Source organism: Melanerpes formicivorus, unplaced genomic scaffold (assembly GCF_026170545.1).
Source record: "Melanerpes formicivorus ecotype bairdi unplaced genomic scaffold, bMelFor1.0.p_v2 SCAF_1, whole genome shotgun sequence".
Taxonomy (NCBI): Eukaryota; Metazoa; Chordata; class Aves; order Piciformes; family Picidae; genus Melanerpes; species Melanerpes formicivorus.
The window spans coordinates 17,889,291-17,913,884 of NW_027142353.1; the positions used below are offsets into that span (position 1 = coordinate 17,889,291).

Sequence of the window (24,594 nt, forward strand, 5' to 3'; positions counted from 1 at the left end):
CTGGCAAGCTATGGGTGCCCAGTACAGCTGGGCTCTGTGTTTGACTGGCCAGATGTAAGCCATCCCACCAGCAGCATCTGCTTCACTCTAGGCTCCTCTCAATGCACAGATGTTAACCCATAAGGACTGATGCCAAGGTTGATGCCTACAGAGGCCTTGGGCTGGCTAGAGTGATATTGGTTTAAAACTTGGCTAGTACCAGGAAAAAAGCAGTTCAATTCAGTACTTTTCAGCTGATGAAGAAAGTATCTCCCAGAGGTTAATTCAAATCAGTCAAGCTAAACTGCCTGCTGCCTCTTTTGACTACATAGACAGCATAACATGATCTGAAAGCCTTGATCAGAGACTTTAACCTAACATGGGAGAGCTGCCCTTTTTTGAGGAAGACAAATGAGACTCAATGTATCCTGAAGATACTCCTTTTCTATTCCTTTTCTATTGAAATCACTGAACAAGCTCAGGCCATTCAGTGTTCTGCATCTACTTCAAAAGAAACAGTTACCCTCCCTACACATTGTTTTAACAGCAAGGAAGAGTACAGCAGTGTTAGGATGCTCCTGGATATGATCCTTTGGGAAGTACTGAAAAGTGAAAATGGCTGTTATGGAAACTGGGGAGAAACATCAGCCATTACTGAAGACGACTGAAGGTCTGCTACAAAGCTTTGTGTACAGCTATTATGCTCACAACTGTCAAGAGTGATATTGTTCTCAAGGTTTATAGGTGTATTATTAGAAATTAAAATGTATGAAGAGCCACAAAAGTACCTTTCTTGATATCAATGTTGCAGGGCTTATTCTCTCTTATGCCTGCTCCACAGCTTGTTCTGGAGTCTGTGGAATCCAGATCCTAGTTTTTCTTCTTTTAGGGCAGAAGAGTGTTTTCTTATCTCTAGTCTGGTAGATGAAACCCAAAATGTTCCCCTTTGTCGTTTGCATTACTGAGCATACCTCTCATGAAGGCTTTTTAGAAAGAAAGTATTTGACAGAGTTGCTGTTGCTGTGACCACACAGCTCTAGCTTAATTTTCTATAGTCACAGTGGTTGCATACCCCCAGCTTCTGCCTACAAGTCTGGGTCAGAGAAAGATGCATAGTACAAAATGGCATAGGGGACAGATAGCACCAGATGAAGTGTCAGGAGTTTTCATATGCACTTTGCCAATGACTGAAGTACCTTAGACTGGAGAAAGGTCTAATAACTGTGTCCATCCCTGTGGACTAAACAGAGCTACACCGATTACGGATGGAGATTCTGCTCTGCTCTCCCTCAATGCAAGAAAAAAATCCCACTGACTTCCATGAAAGCTTCACTGATTTCCACAAAAGCTTGAGAGGGCCAGTTCATCAAGCTGCACTTCTCTTCCCCACTAAACAAGACAAACTGAAGTGATAGATATAGAATTAAAGATCTTGAAAAATACTTATGCATCAACCATAAATCTATGTACAAACATCCCTGAATGCAGCACCAAAGAATCTGAGGAGGAACAGGAATTAAAAACAGCTTAAGGAGAGATCCCATGTCACATATCACCAATATCTCTGCCTGGCTTGAAGAGCAATATGACAGGGGGAAAGGTCTGATTAGACTTCACAGTTTCAAAATGCATTCCCATAGCAGGAGTGACAGGTGTTTGAACCAATTTCCTCATATTTAGGACAAAGCATCAGTCAGCAAATGGACAGAACAATAAACCAGTGACAGTTTTACAGCAAAATACCAGTTAGAATGAGTAAAAGCCTTCAGGTACAAGTGAAATTAAAAATAATAAATAAATAAAATTCCATGCATACACAGTTAAATGGCTTGACATGCTTATAGTCTTATCAAGCTTGGTGTTGGTTTAGTAGCCAGCAACCTCTCCAGCTGGTAAAGGTCCATGCTGTATTGGTATACTGCAGTATTAGACAGTGGTGAGTGAGAAATCAGACAGTAACTGCTGTTGGCCTACATCAGGGTACACTCGCATCTTAAGAACAAAGAGTGAACACTACTCCCTGAAGAATACAAGGTCACTGGGCATCAGTCCTTTGTCTAGCCTTGATCTTTCCAGACAGAAATAGAGCAACCTATAGAACAATTCCTTGCAGTACCCAGGGTTGGGGTTGGTTTGCTTTTGTTTGTCTTTAAACCACTATGACACAGTGCTATAATAAAATTGAAACATTCACCCCCCATGTAAGCTTTGCCACAGATACTGTCCATTTCAACAAGACATTTCCCCAAAACTGCAGTGATCCTGCTTACAAGCTCCATCAGATGCACTTGCTCATAGTTGGGTGCAGCATTCATTAGGAAATGAAGGGCAATGCTGATCATACTCAGTGGAGCCCAAATACCCCGGAAAACAGACCTTCCCCCCTCCCTCCATTCTTCTGATCCTCAGCATGGTGTGGTTTCTCAACTTGAGACTCAACCTAGTGGTTTTTTTTTTCCAACTCTGAGGTCAGGAGTGCTCTATGAGACAGGATCACTGTAATAAGAGGAATTAGGTATTCCCAATACAAATAGGTATTTTTGCAGTAAAAGGACATTGAGACAGTGCTCTGAACAATGCAAGGAACAGAAGATACACCATGCTTTGAGGAAAGACATTGAAAAGGCTTTTTCTCCCAGAGAGGTACATGCTGACAAAACAGTGCATACAATGAAACAAAAAATGTTTCTCTTTAAACAGTATTAAACAAATGACAAAAATGAGAATGAAGTCCCCAGCATTTTTCATTTTAAAAATTCTTTTTGACTATTGAGATTTATTTTAAAAATCTATGCATGTGCACACACAGAAATCAGGAAAGGGCTGGGTAAGCAAAACATTGCCAAGCTCAGGAACTTTTGTTAGTGGGTCCAGGTGGGTTTTTTAGCAGGAAAGAGGAAAAACAAGGATTCGGCTGGTCAAGGATTTTTAAGTGCTTCATGGAAAAGCAACAGGCCTGAGCTCTAACATTCACTGAACTAAACAGTGAGACCTACTTCTAATCTTGCAGTAAATCAAAGGCAAGAACACATTTTCTTCTCAAAATAGGATTGGCAGCATTTTAAAGAAAGCATCTGATTTTAACGAGCCTGAAAGCTCTTGAATCAGAAAGCATTCATTTTCCTTCAACCATGTTCGATCAGAGACTGCTTTAGAGATAATTTTTATCAGTAGGAACTGCAGATTTTTTATGGTTGTGTCAAGCCAAAATTTTACCAAAAACTCAACAGTAAAAATTACACCTCAAAACTGTAATCATTCTAGAGCTATTTATCATGATGTCACACAAATCTATGATCCTAAGGCCTTTACCCCCTTTACTGGTTATTTATACTCATGCTTGTGAAAAACATGCCTGTGAAAACACAGCTCAGCCAGGCACACAGCTTTCCAGTTCTGGTAACATTTAAAAGAAAGTGCTCACTGCTTGTAGTAATAAACAACATAAACCAAGCTTATTCTACACAATCTTCAGAGAACACAAAATTAGAACAGACAACAAAATAAAGAGAGCTGCTACACACCACTCAAACTAGGCTTTTTATTCATGGGATACCTTTGATTTTTAAATAGAAGTTACGCATCTTAAGAGATCAATGGCACCACACAGCCTAATCATAGTGGGGAACACAGAAGGTGCCTTAGTTTAAGACCCACATGCTTCACGACGTTTATTTCTCTTATAAATAAGTAAATAAGATATGTGCCCTTGTCTAGGCATATTTTAGCAACTATAAAAGCTGTTGAATAAAACTGTAAATATTTTTGTCAATTTTAGTCTCCAAGGATTTAAATGCCCTTCCTTTTTAGAACCTGAGAACATGGGCAAAAGCTTTTTCATATGTAGCCTGAATGAAACCAGAGTTTGCTCCTAATCACTCCTGATGTTAATATTGTCCACCAGTCACTTAATATCAGAAACCCCCAAACCATCATCATCAAATAGGAGACATCAACAAGCAGCTGGGTTTCTGACAAAAGAACTGCTCTCCTACCACCTGTGTCTGACAGCAGTTAACAAAAAAAGGTGTATATATTAAAAATATTTCCAGAAAATTCAATTTCCTTCATATATTTAGGATCTCTTTTATTTGGTATAGAGAAAAGGACTGATCCTCTAAACGGAGAAGGAAGAGATGCATTAAAACGTAGAGAAGCTGCCTTAAGAAACTACAGCATTCAGAGAGAGAAGCATTGTTGAAAGACTAAAAGTGACTTCGGTTTCCTTCACTTTATACATGCCCAAACATGGAACTTCTTTCCTTCACAGTCACTGCTCTTTCCAGCTGGTAACAACCACTTTGCTAAATGAGGTGGACCTACAGTGCTTCACACATCCTTGTGCCCAAAGGTAAGTGATGCCCAACTCCTTCATACATGTGTGAAAGTCACGAAAAACTCTGATTGTTAATTTGTTTTTCATGATCGGAAGCAAAGTGGCTGTAATTAAAATTTAATTCTCAAGTCACTTCTGACAGCAGTCTAATGGCTCATTATGACAAATGGGACTAGCTAAACAAACGGTATTTGACAGAATTCATAGGTCAGACATCCTTTCTTCTCTTGAAGAACTGTTTCACAAATAGCCACAATTGACGCTAATTGAATATAAATTATATAAACAAAGCATTATTTTTTCACTCTTTGCTAAGTTCTAATCAGTATTGCTAATGCTGCTGTGTTGAGAAAATTCTGTCTAATGAACAGAACAGAACAGAATAAAATAGACCAGGTTGGAAGAGACCTTCAAGATCATCGCATCCAACCCATCATCCAACACCATCTAATCAACTAAACCATGGCACCAAGCACCCCATCAAGTCTCCTCCTAAACACCCCCAATGATGGTGACTCCACCACCTCCCTGGGCAGCCCATGGCATGCCTGCCCTCTAATCTTGAAGGAAACTGGTAGATTAATTTTTCAAATTATTAACAAGCAATTATTTCATTGTACTCATCCATCTACTTTCTAACTGACCTCAGCTCCTTATAGATTACATAATGTACATACAAACACAACAAACCTAAAAGCTTTCAGTTACATGTTGACTTTTTCTGTTACAGACTTTTCCAGGTTCTCTTTGGCATAATTTATATTTAGTGTGCACTACAATGGTTAATGGGACAGTACCTGTTAGGCAGGACTATGTGCTATGGCTGCTTTGAGACAACCCCAGTGATGGGGTGCAAATCTCCTTCAAAGAACACCCCTCTCTGTCATGCATAAGGAATATGTTCCTAGGGGATATGGACTTAAACCAAAAACCAGTGAAGTTCAAGCCATTCAGATACCCATTATTCAAAACTCCATGTCTGCATGCTATGTAGGCTCCTACATCAACTTGCCACTGTCCATGTTTCCTTCAACGAGCCAAATATATTCCCAAATTTTATATCCCAAGTAACCAAGGAAACTATATTTGAGGAAAGGCTGATACAAAAAAAATTACTCAAGGAGAAGATCCCTACAAGATATAGCAAGTTTGAGCTGCTGCTGAGCTGAGAATACTTAAAATTGTCTGACATTACTTCTCTGCTGTCATTGTAGAAGATGACTGAATGTTGTCAAGTACTTGGAATAGCAAGGAAAGAATCAGAGTGCTTCTATCCATAGACTAACTACATCTGCATGTTTCTGGGAGACAAGACACTAAACTGCTTTTGCAAACAGTCTCCATATCCACCCAACTCAATAGACAGAGCAGGTTCATCACAGTAATAAGCTGTCTGGATAGTCCAAGAAGAGGCTCCCTACACATCCTCTGGAAAGAGATGTGAGGCTTAGGACTATTCATTCAGAGCAGATGTAGCTGCTTGATCTTGCTGGGAATCAGTTGCCTCCTTTGTAGCAACTGCCTAAGTATATCTGGGCACTTAATGAGATTTAAACTTTCATTATTGTAAATAAAAAATTTAGAATAGCTAATTAGAAGCACCATCACCAACACTCCAAAATCTACTGAAATTGGTGGCAGAATCAAACCTTTTAGACTACAACTACCTCTGTTATTACTACCTTGAGACACGGGTATGCTTAGACCACTGCTGTTCATAAGTGGATGTACATTAATCAATGCTTGCAATGGCTAACTTGAACTGACAGGCTCCTCTTCCCACGTGTGCTTGTGAACCAGAACAGGAATTCCCCCATCTCATCTCATCTGCATTCTTGCCCTGAAGGTTTCCATTCTTTCCTGCAAGGTCTTTCTGTGTTTGTCCCACAGCAACAAACTTGCAGATTAATTCTAAGGGACCTGATCCTATGTGGAAATATCAGTTTAAAACTGCTCCCTCACTTACCATTCTTGGCAAGTGGTCAGATATGAACCACATGTCTGGTGGAGGAATTTGGCTCACTGACTGTTTTTAATTAAATGCTTGTCTACTGATATTAAATGGAATTTCAGTGGCACAAGAATGCTGCAAAAATGATTAATCCTAAATGACATTATTTCCCATGCAATTGACTAACTTTATTCCTTCAAACTGGAAAAATTCCACATGTTAAAATGACAGTCACTTAAACATTTGAAATTGAAAAAATGCCATCTGTCAGAAAACAGTCTAAGAAAAATCATCGCATTTCATTTTTGAGGACAACACTCAAAAGGGAAAACAAAAGCTGTTGAGATATTGTATTAGCAAGTACACTAACTCCAGCTACCAGCAGATCAGTTCTTATAAAATTATATATCCATTATCTTAGGCATATGAGAGAAGAAATCAAGCCTGAAAACAGTATCTGAAAGGATGCAAAGTATTAAACACCACTTATAAAATTTTATATTCACTTAAATCCAAACGACATGAAATCTATTCCATTTTCTTAAGTAGTAGAAACAACTGCAACTCCTTCTGTTGCAAACCCATTACTTGAACTCTAATTCTACAAAGCAATTAATGAATCTGTCCAGTTTGCTATTACTTTACTGCATAACATAACTACTGGTACTTTTGCTGCACAGGCAGCAAAAAGAATTAAAAGGAGACTCATGCACCCACTCCCCATGCTCACGCTATCTGCTAGAGCAAGCTTCAACTACTTATGTTTCACCTTAAATATTGAGAAGTTCAAGGCAATTACTTCACACCTATTCTAAATCCAAAACACAAACCACCTTCTTTTAGAATAATAAACAAGCAAGCTTTTCCCTAGTTATCAATCTCACTGTTTCTAGATTCATGTTTTAAACTACAGGGGTGTTCCCTGTGACCAAATATTTCACTGTCTAAAGAGATGCTTTAAATTATTCCTATTAAAAAACGAGGTATCTAATCTGTAAGAAAATTGACACACTAAAGGAGATGAGCAGGTTAAAACTTATATTTACACATAAACTTATATTTACTGCAAAAGAAGTAAAGTATATAACAAGACATGCCTAACTACTGTAGGTATCTTTTAAAATATCCTTCACTCAGATTAAATTCTGTTAAAAGTGTGCATAGACCAAGGCATTAGAAAAATCTTAAAAAGACTAATTTCATTATTTTTGTAAAAACAATCTTAAAAATGTTATATTGTCTAGATTTACAAAGTCCTGTAACTTACTTAGGTGGGTGGATTCATCATTGCTGCATGCACATACTGCATGATGCAGATAGCTGCAAGTGACCTGCAGTACTGTCAATGCTGCTGTTCATCGCTAAAAACTCTCAGATTCAGTTCCCTTCCCCCACAAGAGGAATATATAAAAGTTAAAATTAAGGCCAGTGTTAAAGAGCACATCTTATCTCTCAGCTCTAATGACTGCAGGACACTTTTCATACAGGACACCTTTCATCTGGATTTTCTTAATTAGGTCTGAAAAACCAGAATCAGATTTTATTAGGATAGAACCTCAATTCTCAATACTTTTAGCCTGGGAAAAGGAAGTTTACAAAGAAATAATCTCTGTCCTCCTGCAAATCTGCCCAAATCTCACTACTCTATGTACAGTACAGAAGACAATCAGCCTGGACCACAGTCTCGTCATTCTCTGTGTCAGGGGATGAAAGATTCATGAGGTGACACTACCAAAAAAATAGCCTGTGACAGACTAATTGGGTCCTGTACAGATAAAAGATTTTCCATGATCAAAGCAAAAAATAAAATTAAACAGCTACCATCTCTAAACCCCCCAACAAAAATCACCCACAACTTTGATGTCTCCACAATAATTCCACTGAAAGAATAGGGGGGAAAAAAATCTCTTGTAATTAATCTTCATGCCACACTGATAAAGGATAGAAAGGATTGCCTTGCAAGTAATTCTCCTACTACTCTTCATTAGAGCTGTTTCAATCTAAGTTTTTTTTTTTCATTTGAACTGTATTTTTGTTTTGTTCTCTTTCTTGCCTAAGCAAGAGTCTGGAGTTCTAAAGTCTCCATGATCAAATCAGCCTGTTGAATTCACTGAAAAAAAAAAGGAAAAAAAAGGCCAATACTGTCATAGTTATGCATGCCTTGTCTAATTTGCATCCTCAGGTCATCAGTTAAATTTATGAAATGGGTTATGAAGATGAGTAGACCAAATACATTCTTGCTACAAAAAGATTTTCCAGCATAACTCCAGATTTCAGTAATTTGGCTGTAAATTTATTTTTTCCCCCCTAAATCTGCTGAGGCACTCATAAGTTGCTCTCTTTATATGAGAGGAAAAAAACCCAAGAGGTTGTAATATACATACAAAAAAGCACAAGGTATCTACTTAATTTCATTTTTGTTTGCTTTGTTGAAATAACTAGTCAAGTGTCAAAGAAGCTACAATGTATATGCCCACAATATGATTTCATACAAAGAACAGGTGAGTGCATAAAGTTGTACAAATGTACCTAGCTCAGTAATAATTTTTCTCTCCTCCTGCCTTTCAGAGGAGATGCATTACTGTTAAACTCCACTGAGACTTAGTCTTATTATTGTATTTCTAGCATCCTTCCCCTCTGGCTGCTCAGTACAACAACATTTGAAATAGTTCATGTGCTGAAATAAGTACCAGCCACTCTTCATGAGCAGCAGAAGATGCAATCACTCTAACGAACAATCACAGTATCCACTGGTTTCATATCCCCCAGTCTCTAGCAGCTGAAGACCTGCATACCATCTTCGTCACTGAGGCCAACAGACACATCCTCCTCTACCTCATCCTCAAGCTGAAGGCTTCCAAAGGAGTACTTATTTCTAGGCATGGGAGAGGAACTCAGCACAATGGGATTTCCAAACACCAGGGGGTGAGTGAAGGGGTTAATGATTTCTGAGTCAGAATCACTAGATTCTGTCCCACTGCTGGTGGAGCCCTCCATCATCTGGATTGCAGCCATGTGATCCATCACACCACTGGCATGAAGTGACTGCATGACTGGGCTCTGCTTTGACTGTGTCCCAACTGGCATACCATTGGGCATCACCTTGCCTTCTGGAGAGGACATCTTAGTCACCCCACCTCCTTTACAGTATCTCTCTGATTTATATTCCTGCCCAGGTGTGGAGGATATTTGACTTAAAATAAATGGATCTGTAGCAGATTTATTGCAGAGATTCTGGATTTTCTGTGCATGAGACCGTTGAGAACCTGGAGAATATCTGCAATAGCCATGGCAGCTACTGGCATGGCTATCCTCTTCCCCAGTCCTCACCCTGCATTCATTCCCATTTTCTGAGACATAGCCCTGAGAGCCAGTTCTACTCAGGCTCATGTTAGGGCTTGACCCTTTGCTACTGGGAGGCAATGGAGTGGCCAGTGGACTACGGCTCCCTGGCCCTCTAAACATTTCATCAACCAATGAGCTGTGCCTTGGCATCCTGGGGCTTCCCCCAGTGTAGAAGGAGACATTAGCTGGGTTATCATCAAGGTACTCTTCTGAGAGATATTGGGAAGACTTTAGAGAAGCTGATGAATCCCTATATCTAGTTCTGTTGCGATTTTCATCTCTGTATTGAATATAGGCACCACTGGTCAGATCACCCTCATAATTGTCATTTGTTTGGGAATATGACCGGGTTATTTGTCCTCTGAGGAGATCATACTCGCTATCTACATCACTGCAGTCAATGAAAGGAATGGAGGTGCTGCTGCCATGAGCAGCCCTGGAAGCTGGACCTGTGCTTGGTTGCTGGGATTGAGGTCTGTTCTGCTGCATCCTGTCCTTAGCAGCCTCCTCTTCTTCCTCCACTGTTGAGACCACTGCTCCATCCACCTTTTTGACTTCCTTTGGGCTCTTCTTCAAGGAAGGACTCTTGTGCTGTCCAGTGTCTTCTGTGGAAGCTTTTGATTCCTTTCCATGTCGACAACTCTGTACTGCTGCAGTATCATTGTCATCTCCATGGGCCAAGCTAGAGCTCTGGAAAGATAAAAGAGGGAAGACAAAGGGGAGACAAAGGGGGAGGGAGGGGTGGAAGGGGAGAGGTTTGGGAGGGAAGGGAATCAGAGGAAAAAGGCTACATGTAATTACACACCAGAATTTGCACTGCATCTGCAGCTACATAGGGGTTTCTTGAAGGCAGAAGAGGTAACCTGAGCTTCCAAATGAATTAGAATTAAGAAAAAAAAAAAGAAGAGATCTCTGATCTTGAAGAACAGAAAAATATAGAAGCTAAGCAAGGGAAGAGAAAGCAGACAAAATGTGGTGATATTTAAAATGGTTATTTGAGCTGCTTCCATGCCCTAAGGCAGCCATCAACACTTAAGAACAACCTCTTTGCATTATTTTAAGAAGGTGGAAGAAAAGATAAGACAAATTGTCCACAGCCTACTTATATACACTAAAAAAGCCAAGTGTGGGGCTTCTGAGCACTCAACATTCAATCCCTGGAGCATACCTGCCACTAATTCATGGGCTGGCATTTCTCCACACAGAAGTATGTCAAATCTGCCCAGTAGCTATGCTCCATCTACCTGTGTTTGTCTTAGCAATATTAAAATGCTAAAAGATATTTGAAATGGGCTGCATTTATAACAGAATTCTCTGAAGTTCTTAGATTTGCAGAAATGAGAGAGCCTGTGGATATCAAAAGGAAACAATAAAAGGAAGCTGAAGGTTTAGGTAGTGCTCTTAAATATATTAACCTAGCAGCCTGCTCTTGTCATTAAGCTCTACCTAACCTGTGATTAAAGGTTTGCCTTCACAAAAATGGATGAGCACAGAGAAAAACTGGCAGGTGGAGGAACCCAAATAATGTTGCCAGGAAAATTAAGCTCTCTAACAGGTCCTCTGGGAGCTGTTCCAGGACAGCCATCTCAGCCTGTGGTCTGGGTGTGTCTGGGATGCCACCAGCTGAAGAGACCAGGGAACATGCATATTGGTTGGGTGGTTAGGTTAATGTATAATTGCAAGCAAACATTAAACTGAACTAATTGATGAGTAGGGTAAGAGAGTTGGGAGCCAAGTACTAGAGCAGCAATAGGTCAGTCTAGACACTGGAAATAACCGTGGGGCCTGAAGGTCAATTGCTGGCAGTGTCCTACATCTGTACCAGCTATTGGAGAGACACTACTGCACATGTGTCTCTGTGCATGACAGAACTGGGAACCAGAGGATCCAAGTGTCAGGTACTGGACAGTGTATTAGATGAATTACTGGAGGAACCCATAGTGTGTGTGTGTGCCTGTTTCTGTAGATCAGAGTATTAGCAATTGGAGCAGGGCTGTGAGCCTTGGGGGCTTGTAAGTCCAGGTACCATCCACTGGGAGACCTGGGGATCCAGATGCCCACTACTGGATGGGCTGAGTGTCTAAGAGCAGTTGCAGGAAAAATCCATATTGTACATGTGTATACATTTTTTTCACTAATGAACTTTCATCCTGATCAGAGTGGAACAGCCTTAGGCCACTGGCACTGCTTGCACCTGTGGGAGTGTTGTTCTGTGTTTGTGTTTACCTGCGTGGCTGGCTGTGTATGTATTTGTATATATATTGAGTATGTGCATTTACGTAGGTGGCTGTAGTGAATACATGCTCAGCCTTATTACTAACTGGACCAGGGAACATGCAGCTGCCGTAACCTTGTGATTTGCAAACACATAACTGGTATTAACATAAACCAAACATATTAGGTATCTACCAAAGATACTGGCTTAAAATCCAGAGCTGTCATTTTTCTGAGGAAGTAATTCTTCTGTTCCCTAGTTAATAGGACAAAAACATGGGCATGGGCAAATAAGACTCCCCAGTGAAGGAAGAGAATTTTCCTAGATGCAATAAACAGTAACATCCTAGGACCCCCAGCAGTAACACTGTGGCTTGCAATTTTTCAGATGGTCCTTAGTACAGCTCAGACAAGCTCACTATTTACATTTCTCTGGCTGTCTGGAAGCAATGCTATGCCATGGTGGAAATCAACTTGTTCTACTTGCAGAACCTAAAATTTACAACACCCAGGGCTCCTGGGCTCCTAGTTAATGTAATGTGAGTAGAAAACTATGCTCCTAGAATTTCAAAGCAGCAGTTAATGGAGGGTACTCTAAAAAGAAAAGTTTAAAAGGCATGATCCAGGGTTTCATCAATATCACTGACTTGTTTTGGCACCTCTGTACGCTGTTCTGAAGGCTGTGCAGTCAGACTCCTGATGGAATGAATCTTGCTGTGTTTCCTGAAGATAAAACAAAAGACACCATAAGAAGCCATTTCAGTTTGGTTTGGTTTGTTTGTTCTGTTTTTTTCATGAATAGGGATCAAGAGACATGCCTTCTTTAAAACAAAACCTTTTAATAGCAGCTTTTATAAAAGTTTGCTGCAAAACAGATTAACATTTCACCTTTCTGTAAAATTTAAATGCGCTACGTGTTGCAAACAGAGCATTGTAAGAAAACGAAGAGGCGCTGAAACAAAAGTGGTCTGGCACCAGAACGTGGGTCATAAGCAATGAACTACTGTCACAGTCTTTGTGGTATTTTGACCATTATTTTCAGCCCACCATCAGCAATATGGGCAGTTCAGATAGAACAGGCTTCAGCAAGTTTAAGTTCTCCCCAGAGACCCTCTCCCCCTCGAAGCTGGTTATACCCATTCCTGGTGAATTTTCAGTTCTGTTGTGAGGTAAGTCTGTTCACACACATTAACCACATCCCACCATAGAGAGTGCAAATGAATACGGGAGGAAGTTACCTGTGATGGTCGCACACTCACTGCTGAAAAACAGATTGAAGACTATTGATTTTAAGTTAACTATAGGTTATGTCAACTTCCACCAAAACATTGGGGTCAATCACAGTGCACCTGCAGGACAGCCAAGGGATCAGGCCTAGCCAACACGGATTTAGGAAGGGCAGGTCCTGCCTGACCAACCTGATCTCCTTCTAGGATCAGGTGACGGCCTGGTGGATGTGGGGAAGGCTGTGGATGTAGTCTACCTGGACTTCAGCAAGGCCTTAGACACCATCCCCCACAGCAAACTCCTGGCCATGCTGTCAGCCCGTGGCTTGGACAGCAGCACTCTGTGCTGGGTTAGGAACTGGCCGGAGGGCCAAACCCAGAGAGTGATGGTGAATGGTGTCATCCCCAGGGGTCAGGGCTGGACCCCATGCTCTTTAATATCTTTATTGATGACCTGGATGAGGGGATTGAGTCCACCATTAGTAAGATTGTAGACGACACCAAGTTTGGAGCAGGTGATGATCTGTTAGAGGGTAGAAGGACTATGCAGAGGGACCTTGACAGGCTGGACAGATGGGCAGAGTCCAACATTATGGCATTTAACAAGTGCAAGTGCCGGGTGCTGCACTTTGGTCACAACAACCACATGCAGTGCTACAGGCTGGGGTTGTAGTGGCTGAAGAGCGGCCAGGCAGAAAGGGACCTGAGGGTACTGATTGACAGCCAGCTGAACATGAGTGTGCTCAGGTGGCCAAGAGGGTCGATGGCATCCTGGACTGCATCAGGAATAGCATGGCCACCAGGAGCAGGGAATTCATTCTGCCCCTGTTCAGCACTGCTCAGCACTGGTTAGGCCACACCTTGTGTACTGTGTCCAGTTCTGGCCCCCTAGTTTAAGAAGGACATTGAGACACTTGAATGTGTCCAGAGAAGGGCAACAAGGCTGGTGAAAGGTCTTGAGCACAAGCCCTGTGAGGAGAGGCTGAGGGAGCTGGGGTTGTTTAGCTTGGAGAAAAGGAGGCTCAGGGGAGATCTCATTGCTGTCTACAGCTCCCTGAAGGGAGGTTGTAGCCACATGGGAGTTGGTCTCTTCTCCCAGGCAACCAGCACCAGAACAAGAGGACACAGTCTCAAGCTGTGCCAGGGGACGTTTAGGCTCGAGGTGAGGAGAAAGTTCTTCACAGAAAGAGTTATTGACCATTAGAATGTGCTGCCTGGGGAGGTGGTGGAGTCACCATCCCTGAAGTTGTTCAAAAGAGGATTGGATGTGGCACTTGAAGCCATGGTTTAGTTAGTCATGAGATGTTGGGTGATAGGTTGGACTGGACAATCTCTTGAGTTATTTTCCAACTTTACTGATTCTATGATTCAGGACCAAGGGGATATTATACAAGTGATAAATTGTCAAACTATCAAAGAAAGAATTTTTTGATTGGACCACTGTGTTATGGGTTAAGTGGAACCTTTCCTGCTGTTATTCAAAACCATCCTGCCTCATGCCCTCTTCAAAATGAAAGTGCCAGCTGGAACAAAGTATTGTGGGGCTTGAAGTTCAGGTTGTAACATGAGAGGCTTCCTATTCTGGTTGCTGCTTTGAGTTCCGGAGTTTAGGTGTTGGCTCTCTTGCACTGTGATGGCAGCATGACAGGGAGGGATGGGGGAGTAGCTCCCTGGCTTGGGTTTTTTACCTTGCTGGCTTTCTGCTGTGCTTTTTCTGCAAATAGGCTAAGGTAATTGCATTTATGTTGTCTTATTTATATTAAACTCTTATCTCAGTCTCTTTGTCTCAACCCGGAATTGCTTTGTGTGTTGTTTTTCCCTCAGTTCTGTGTTGGGAGAGACAGACAGGCTAACCTCTTCTCAGGGTTTAACCTATTACAGAGTGCCAAGATCTTAGATTATAACTTACTGGAAATCCTTACTTTCCTTTGATTACAATATTTGGATAGTTGATTTATTTTCTCTCACCTTTCAAACTGCACCTTTTTGTGCCCTCCTTCTTTAACGTAGTCAAGAACTTGCTTCTGAGTCCGACCACTGGAAGAAAATCACAGTTCAAATATTTAATACACTATAGTACCTAATCATCATAAACACGTATGTGGCTTATAGAAGTCTCAGTAACAAGAAGAGTATTTGTCACTATCAGCAGAAACTCATTTAAAAGTATAAGGAAGGGGACCTGGTCAGACACACAAACATTTTAGTAAGTTTGCTTGTTACTAGCCTCTTTTGCTATGGAACCACTTTTTGATGCCATTCCAGAACTGCCTGAATTCAGATGTGTGCACTTTATAGGGCACTACATTACTGGGAAGTCACCACAATAGAAACCAAAGCAGGGTTTATGTTTTCCTGTCATGAACAAAAAATATCCTTGAATCCTTTTGAGTTAAATTCCAGCCTTATCAGCAAACCCTGGAACCAAGATGAAAACCACTTAAATACATTTCATGGCTCAGTTCCTATTATTAAACACGTCAACTACAAATACATAGATTTTCTGTAGAGATTTACGTTGGAAATCCTTCTCCCCTTCTGCTACAGACTGTGAAAAAGTACTGGAAGAGCACAACAATTTCTGCTGTGAAAAGTTACAATCTCCAAGGGGAACTGAGTAAACCTATGCCTCAAAAAGGCTCAACAGAGAACCAAATATTTCCCGTTCATTAGAAGTTTTCAACTAACTGAATTACCACAAGGCCTGGAAAAAGTTACTAAATGTATGTAGCACAGATCACAGTGAATGAAGGTAGCCAAAACTGCTCTCCAAACCAGGAGATAAGTTGAAAGCACCTATGCTCTGCTATTTGCTCAGGCAGAAACTTAACAAGTTAGACCTTGTTTACCCTAACACAGGTCCTTTCATCTCAGTTAATTTACTTTGCAGGCAGGAAACAAAGTGGGAAGGGAGTTAGAATGGCCATATCTACTATGTTCTTCTGCAAGGTAACTAGACTGTATAGTTTATCTCAGCAAAGACAGCTTCTGGCTGTTCAGCTTGTATCACCTTTGCAAACAAAACAAACTATGAATAAAAGGATTTCCCCCTGACATGCACAGTATAATATCTACAATGAGGCTTTTGCCAGTGTAAGAAAAAAACAAACCACAAACACCCTCAACAATTAAAAAGTTTTCTACAGCTCTAACAATATCTTGGGTAGACCTGGTCTTGGCATAAGTGGTCACCTCACATAAATCCTTTGTAAGCATACAGACAAGCCTTGGCTTTTAACTGCATAGGATGAATTTACCAAAGGGACATGCAGTGAAAATAAAAATCTCTGAGACAGAGGAACAATCCAATCTTAGAAGCAGAGGATCCAAAGAGTGCCAAAAAACTTCTAGCTAGTGTTGCTTAGGACACAGATGGATTTTCTTATGTGAAATCATCTGGAACCCAGCTACTTTCTGTCTTACTTTCAGAAATCTATGTTGTAAAAGCTACTATAAAATTAATGTAGGCTGAGCAGATGCCATGGAAATTATAAAAGAGCTAACTACAACTTTAAAAAGGGGAGCTGGAAATAATAGATTTAATCCTAGATTATCTTGGATGTGACTTTGAAATGAGGAGGCCATAAGGTGGAAAGAAGAATGCAGGTCTTACCTGAACCTAAATGATGAACCTCTAGAAAAAAGAACGGGTTTGGGCTTTGGTTTAGGTTCCTCAAAAAGCCTGAAAAAAGCATGATGCTCCACACATATCTTCCAGAAAGACTTGCAAAAATCTCGACTGGCCATAAGGAATTCCAAGGTGTCCTGGAATGAACTCTGAAAATTGAGATGGCATTTGTGATGTAAGCAAACAAGCAACATATGTTACAAAGATCCATTAATAAAGCACGCACTGTGTTACAGGAAAAAAAAGCTTTTCCAACTCATTGTCCTTTCAGGCTTAACAGGCCCCTTGCCACTTTTGAGACATTACTGATCTGTCTTGCAGTATCAGAGTTACTACTCTAATTTCCTTTTGTTGATAATCATGACAGAGATAAAACGATGGTCTTAATACTAACAAGAAGGGGTGGTTTGCATGCTGCAACTTAAGAACTGATGATACAGTACTAGAGTCACAGCCAGAAGATGACACTGTGGCATTTGGTTTATGTTCCCTTTGTTTGATCTGTGAGTAGAAATTTACCAAATAACATTTTGTCAACTTCATCAATTCCTGACAAGGACTTACATTCACGTCAGGCCGTAGTTTTATAAGAAAGCGTTTCCTCTTGAAGCTCAGCTTTCGAACCTTAGCCCAGTTGAAGGCATTGATCTTGGTATGACCCTACAGAGAAAAAAACCAGCAGAGTTTAAGCATTCCAGACCTGAATGGAGAAATCTAAGCCACTAAAGAAAGCTTGTAATAAATTAATAATCTATACATTTTGCTTGAGATTACAGCATTTCTGATAATGCAAACCATAAGCACACCTGGTGCTATGACTAAAAGCAGGTACTTCTGCCTAAACTCTTGTATATATACAGGACTAGGTACATTGAGTTGAATGGATAGTATTTGATCCAGTACTACTGCACAAAACAGTGTCCTAGCTTTTGCTTGCATGATGCTATTTTGTTCCACTATACAGACTCAGATCTTCAGTGGACAAAGCCACCCCCTCAGAGCTGCCTCCTCCTCTTTCCAACAGCAACATAGAATGCAGAGAATCCAGACACAGAATGCATCACCTCACATTGATGGGGTCATTTCCTTCCTCTTTGTCTACTTAACTATGGGAAAAAACAATACAGCAACTGAAAGTTTTGTATTCAAAGTACAAAATACTGGGATGATTTTGACCTTTCATAGGGAGCAAGGGACCCAAATAAATTACTTGTCTCTGAAGAGTAACAATATGCCTTCCACAAAAATAAAGCAACTAGAAACCCTGAGAAAAATTACCTCCAAAATACTACAATTCCCAATTGCAGCATCATTAGCCTCTCCTCCCTTTCTAGAGTTCTCTAGAAGAGACTTGTTCTTAATCTCTTGGAAGGTATTGAAAGCATTTTTTAAAAGATTCATTACACCAGTTTGTTCAGTAAAGACTTTAATAGAAGCATTCTCACAGCACAGAGCTTTCAGAGAGATACTAGAGGATTGTTAAATGCAGAAACCTATGCTGATTTGGGTGCCAGCACCAGACTGATGTAGGAGTAGTGACAGCATGACGATCTCTGCTAAGTCGACCTGCTGTCTGAGAATGACATAATCTCCCTTAGAATACTCAGCAGCACTGGCACTGATTTATAAATAAATGGCAGGCTTCAAAATAAGTCTGAGTACTGTTTGTGCATGAATGTCTAATGACATCTTCATATTTCAGTTTCTATCATTTATATCCAAAACCAAAGAGATGAACTTAAGGCTCTTGCACTATGAAATGCTTGAAGGAGGGAAGAGGCAAGAAATAGAAGAAACTTTGGATCTGTCCTGGGTTTGTCAGAAAAGGTTTAATTATTCTGTCCCTGCCCAGAAGCTGGGAGAGACCACAGTGAAGACAGGCAGCAGTACCAAACAATGGGGTATTTGATACCATACTGACATCATGCCTGCCATATATAAGGAGGGCCTGTCAGGGTAGGGAGGAGTGTTTTGAGCAGACAGCAGCAGCATGGCATTAAATGTAGGATCAGGCAGGCTGAGCCATCAAGGTCAGTACAGGATTTGGTATTGCTCACTTTTACCTACAATGTCATTAGTCCTGATTATTTTTTTCTTTCTTTATCCTGTTCTATTAAATTCTCCATATCTCAACCCATGAGGTTTTGCCTTTTTGTCGTGACTTTTTTTCCCAACTCACCAGCGGATAGGGAGAGCAGTTGTGTGAGCAGCTGCATGTGGCTTGGCTGCTGTCTGGGCCTAAACCCCTAACAGGATCTTTTAAAGAAACAAGATTCATGCATTTAGCAAAGTTAGAATGGCCAAGGTTGGTTGTGTAAATTGTAAAAACTCTGGCAAAGCAATGCTACAGGGAGCTCACATTCACTACCCGCATCCTTCTCCATGTACTCAGTTGTCTGTTGTTTTATTTGTCCCTGATTCACACCCATTTTGTAGGCACCATGCCTGCAAGACCTACCTGCTCCTATATAGCAGGAGGTGTCAGTATGCCCAGCTTGCAAAACGTGGCCTGTATCAGTTTGCATCTTGAAGAGCACATTGTGGCTGCAGATGAATTGCTACCCTGTGCATGCAATTAAGATAAGAGTCCCCAGAAGTGAAGGGCCTAATGCAGCTATAAAAGCAGTTCTTAAACAGTCATTGTTACAAAAAATCTGGAAACTCCTGAATTTTTCCAACTGAATTCTTCTAGACATAGCTGAGGTTATTAATTCTTATTGCTCTAAGAAATCTCTCCGCTTTCTGAAGCACAAAGTCATGTCCTGAGCAGCTCTAACCTGAAACACCAGAATGCCTGTGTTAGCAACAGCCAGGTTGATTTTTGTCCCTTCCCTGTCCTTAGCTGGATGCAAGCGTATTCCATACATCTCCAGTCGACGGGCAATCTCCAAAAGCTGGAAGTCGGACTCTGCTGGTGTCTGTCCCCTTGAGAAATAAGACAGAGAAGACACACAAATTCTTCACACCTTTTTAATACAGATCAACAGGTCCTCTGGAGAACAAAGAGATGTTACATCAAAAAGACTGAAACTTGCCAGACATACAGTATCTCTGTTTTTCCTATGTCTCCAGATTTATACCAGTTTGAACATCAACTTTATCTCAGTCTAAATCATTATCAAAGAAATCACACATTTTACAGTCTATTAGAAATTTCCATTGCTCCAGTTCTGAGACACTTGATATAGCTAGGTTTTGAGCCACTAACTGAACAGAATTCACTAACTCTGTATTTTCCATTGGAAAAACATGCTGTTTTCCTAAAAAATACTATAAGTAGAAGCATGTAAGGACATTGTTCATTCTAGAAGTGAATGCCATGCCAAAATGAAGTAAAACAGAAGACATGAAAGCCTTAATATAAATGTTGGGAACTCATGAGCACTAAATTAATCATGATGCAATTATGCAAAAGTCTTGGTAATTACTGCTATAGAATTCCCTGGCACTCGTATTTAATTCGATGTAGCTCAAATTGAAACTGTTCAAGTCTTGAAGTGTTCTTGACAGCAAATTCCCCCCCACCTTTTTATACCTTATTTATAATTCTTTTAACCATCTTCTTACTAGGACTTTTTTTCCAGGCCTTAGCATACCAATTGGCATCTTCTTGAATCCTATTCCCACAAATCCCTAATTCTGCAAGCACTTTGTGCTTTTCTTAAAACTATCACTGAACACCTTCTTCACCCCTCTGTAAGTACAGCATGGTAGGATGAAAAGGTAACATTTGATGTCCTTGAATTCAAAAAGTCTGCTGTCAGAAGTGCCTGACTAATCAGTTATCATTTGCAATCATACCTGCATGCATAAAATCAGCAGTGAAGCATTTTGTATGAAATAAGACTGTAAAATAATAGCATGCTTGAATGAGTATCAAAATCAATTGCTCTTTGAACACTTTCTTAGAGTAACAGGAGAAAGGCAGGAGTACCTTCAGGAAATTCATAGGCTTGAACATTTGTTGAGAAACTCAGAAGTCCAAATCTTATGATCTAGGATATATTTACAGTTAGAATTACTCTGAAGGGAAAGAAGGCCAACGACAAGAACAAAGAAGTCTTACACATGGTTACGGTGAAATTCCATGATTTTGTCTTCTAGAGCTTCTTGTTGAGGTATATATTTGTTCTTGGCTAGGTGCTCACGATCTATGGTTTCATCAAAATCGCCAATCTCAGCTATGAAGAATTTTAAGAAAAGTCTATTAAAACATGATGTTGCACATTAATTATTTGGGTAACCTAAAAGGTGCAGACGGCTGGGAAGAAGGCAGAGAAGCAAATAAGTTTCCTGCAAGCTGTGCCATGGTTTCATGGCCCCCACTGTGTCATCTTTCACTCATTCCTCCCTTCTCCTCTTACTATATGATATGCAAGAAGTCCAAGGATTCCTCCCTTCACCACAACCCAGTAAGCAGTTGTTGGATGTCAACTGAACAAATGAAGCCATCCCAGTGTTGCCTTGTCCTGTGTGTGGGGCAAGGGTCAGGGATCATCAAAGGGAGGACAGCACTAATTCAACAGAACTCATCCCACTCTCCCACCGTGGTGCTAAGGTGCCTTTCCCTAGAGCAGCTAAGCACAAGCTTCTTCCTCAGGCCCAGGCACCAAACTGTAAGCTTTGGGACAAAATGTGAGATGGTTTTGTTCACTTGTTTGAACACAGGCATGTATTCCACCACATGGAATACATGTTATGAAACATTTGCCTTCCTCTAATTTTGCAGCAGTTTCAGACACATTCTGTTTCCCTCCTCCTCAAAGTTGCTTCCATCTGCTGCAGTTATTCAATACTGTGTGTACAACAGTATGTCACACCCACCTTCCATTTTGCAGCCCATTCAGTGAGATTTCTTATTTATTTTTTTTTTGGCAGGGGGTTTGGGATGGTGGGGAGGGGGATGAAGCAGGCAGTCTATGTGTGGGTGCCAGATTACTATGTTGTTGACTGCTATTCTTGGAATGCCTCTGAAAAATCTTGCCATTAGCTTTTTCACTGAATAGCATAGCAGCTTCTGCCTGCAAACCTATTGGAACAATAATAGCAACATCAACACAACAAAGGCTGCTTCCTTAGTAACATCAGTGAAATTAAAATGCAGTGCCCTCAAATTAGATCCAGGTTTAGTCAGACATGTTGTTGTGCAGCTGACCTAGGATATTGCCACCCCAAGCTCAGCTCCTTGTCTCATCCTTACTTCTGTTCTGCCCATGTAAATGAACCTTTAATCCAGTTCTGTCCAAAATAAGCCAGTTTAGGAAAGCCTTCAGATAATGTTTAAAACACTGCAGGTGATTTCTAACAAAAGTTTACCTGAGATCAGATGTACCTGAAAATGTAGAGGGGGAGTAATAGCCACATGTAGGCAGGGAAGGTGAGAACCAAAGCATCTATGAATGACAGAGCAATAGTCTTTCAACATAAACTGCCTGCCGCCACGCAATGACTTTCATACTTTGGAGGTCAGAGGTAGAAAGGAGTTGACAATTGATACTATTTGATTTCCACCCCTTCCCTCATCCCATCTACTCTGAATCATTCCTTGAGACAGCAGAAATACTACAGAATCTTTGAGATTTCTCTTCTGTAAAGGAGAATTTCTTTTTGTCCCCCATCTCAGAAACATCTCACTAGTTTTACTTGCCCAAGCATCACAAATCTTTAGGGACTATTTTTAACCCTAACTCAAATGAAAGGCAAATTTATCTTCTTTTAAGGAAGCCATAAGACCACCTAAGTTTGCAGCACCTCAAATAGTGTGGGCTTTGATTTTTTAAAATGCAGGTGTTACACTGTATGTCCTTGCACACAGGTGAACTTAAACCACCTTCTGTAGGGTTTTCTTCAGAGCCAAGACTAAAGAGGACTCTTATTTCATAGTATCATAGTATCAGTCAGGGTTGGAAGGGACCACAAGGATCATCTAGTTCCAACCCCCCTGCCATGGGCAGGGACACCCCACACTAGATCAGGCTGGACAGAGCCTCATCCAGCCTGCTCTTAAACACCTCCAGGGACGGGGCCTCAACCACCTCCCTGGACAACCCATTCCAGGGCTCTACCACTCTCATGGGGAAGAACCTCCTCCTCACATCCAGCCTGAATCTCCCCACCTCCAGCTTCATTCCATTCCCCCTAGTCCTATCACTACCTGAGAGCCTGAGAAGTCCTTCCCCAGCCCTCTTGTAGGCCCCCTTCAGATACTGGAAGGCCACAATTAGGCCACCTCGGAGCCTTCTCTTCTGCAGACTGAACAGCCCCAACTCCCTCAGTCTGTCCTCATAGGAGAGGTGCTCCAGCCCTCTGATCATCCTCGTGGCCCTTCTCTGGAACCATTCCACTTCACCTCTACATGATTTCTATAATGTTCTGTGCATTTGGCAACTGCACACCCATTATCAAAATTGTCCTGGCTTGAAAATTACTTTTGAATTTGACCTTGTATTCAATAGCTTTTACTTTTCTCCTTACCCCTCCTTTTCCACCTTAAAAGCCTTTCTAAGTAGCAGTCCCTTTAGAATGAGAGGGAGCTATATTTTTAATATGATCAGCCTCACATATAACTCTTCTTTAAAATCTTCTCCTGAGTTTTAGCCAAAGTTTGATTTCCATGGATGCTCCCTGTTCTCTTATCTTACAAGTGCATTACACCATGCTGTATTCTGTCTGCATTAAAACTTCTGATAATCTAACACTTTGCATTTCAGCTCCTTTCCTTTAATCATTCCATCTTCATACTTCATACACTCGCTTTACTGCACCATTTGCAGTATCAAAGTGTCCTCTTACTTCTCACACTTTGTGTCTCAAATATAAATTTCAGACTGTAATATACATGCTAATTTAACAGAAATTTATTTGCCACCATATTATGATTGAGTATAAAGAAGAGTCTATAACAGTAACATAAGATTGTATACCTAATATAAGGGCCTCTTGGAATCAGATATCCTCCATGGAAACTGCTCATAAACACAGCACTGATAAGACTTACAATACCTAACCTCCAGTATTATCAATCTTTCCACCTTGATATCATTACTCTTATCAGCTGTTTAGTTCAAATATGTAATACAGTCTTTTTTGCTATCACATAATAAACTAGAGAGAAAACAAAAACAGAAGACAGCCATATAGGTGAGATATAGCCATAAATTCTTACCAGAGAAAATGTTCATAGAAAAGTGTTCGTGAGACAAGATACTCAAAGACTTCAACATGGATAAATAAATGTGGTAGAGCAGAGGTTTTTAGCCTCTAGCAGAGGTTTTTAGCAAACAGTTACACAATAAAAGGGAGAGGAGAAAAATCATGAGCAGTAAAGAAAAAGTCCCGCATGCAGTCAGGAGATGACAAGGGGAAGCATCACTGCAGGTAGAATAGAATAGAATAGAATAGAATAGAATAGAATAGAATAGAATAGAATAGAATAGAATAGAATAGAATAGAATAGAATAGAATAGAATAGAATAGACCAGACCAGACCAGACCAGACCAGACCAGGTTGGAAGAGACCTTCAAGATCATTGTGCCCAACCCATCATCCAACACAATCTAATCAACTAATCCATGCAACCAAGCACCCCATCAAGCCTCCTCCTAAACACCTCCAATGATGTCGACTCCACCACCTCCCTGGGCAGCCCATTCCAATGGGCAATGATTCTCTCTATGAAGAATTTCTTCCTAACATCCAGCCTAAACCTCCCCTGGTACAGCTTGAGACAACCTCCCTTCAGGTATTTGTAGAGAGCAAAAAGGTCTCCCCTAAGCCTCCTCTTCTCCAGGCTAAGCAACCCCAGCTCCCTCAGCCTCTCCTCACAGGGCTTGTGCTCCAAACCCCTCACCAACTTTGTTGCTCTTCTCTGGACACGTTCCAGCAAGTCAACATCTTTCCTAAATGGAGGGGCCC

General features: G+C 40.9%; 1 protein-coding gene across 6 annotated transcripts in view; it reads right to left on the bottom strand.

The window, feature by feature from the left end:
- Positions 1 to 24,594, bottom strand: part of FARP1 (FERM, ARH/RhoGEF and pleckstrin domain protein 1) — a 249,282-nt gene that overhangs the window by 41,011 nt on the left and 183,677 nt on the right. For 4 of the 6 annotated variants that reach the window (XM_068166691.1, XM_068166776.1, XM_068167003.1 and 1 more), the window contains exons 7-13: positions 20,746 to 20,860; positions 19,457 to 19,604; positions 17,244 to 17,339; positions 16,665 to 16,828; positions 15,020 to 15,088; positions 12,473 to 12,548; positions 10,061 to 10,301 (exon numbers count right to left, since the gene is read on the bottom strand). In XM_068166691.1, coding sequence (XP_068022792.1) covers positions 10,061 to 10,301; positions 12,473 to 12,548; positions 15,020 to 15,088; positions 16,665 to 16,828; positions 17,244 to 17,339; positions 19,457 to 19,604; positions 20,746 to 20,860 — 909 coding nt within the window. The remainder of the gene's footprint in view (positions 1 to 10,060; positions 10,302 to 12,472; positions 12,549 to 15,019; positions 15,089 to 16,664; positions 16,829 to 17,243; positions 17,340 to 19,456; positions 19,605 to 20,745; positions 20,861 to 24,594) is intronic. The other 2 variants (XM_068166920.1, XM_068166853.1) reach the window with 1 other exon arrangement.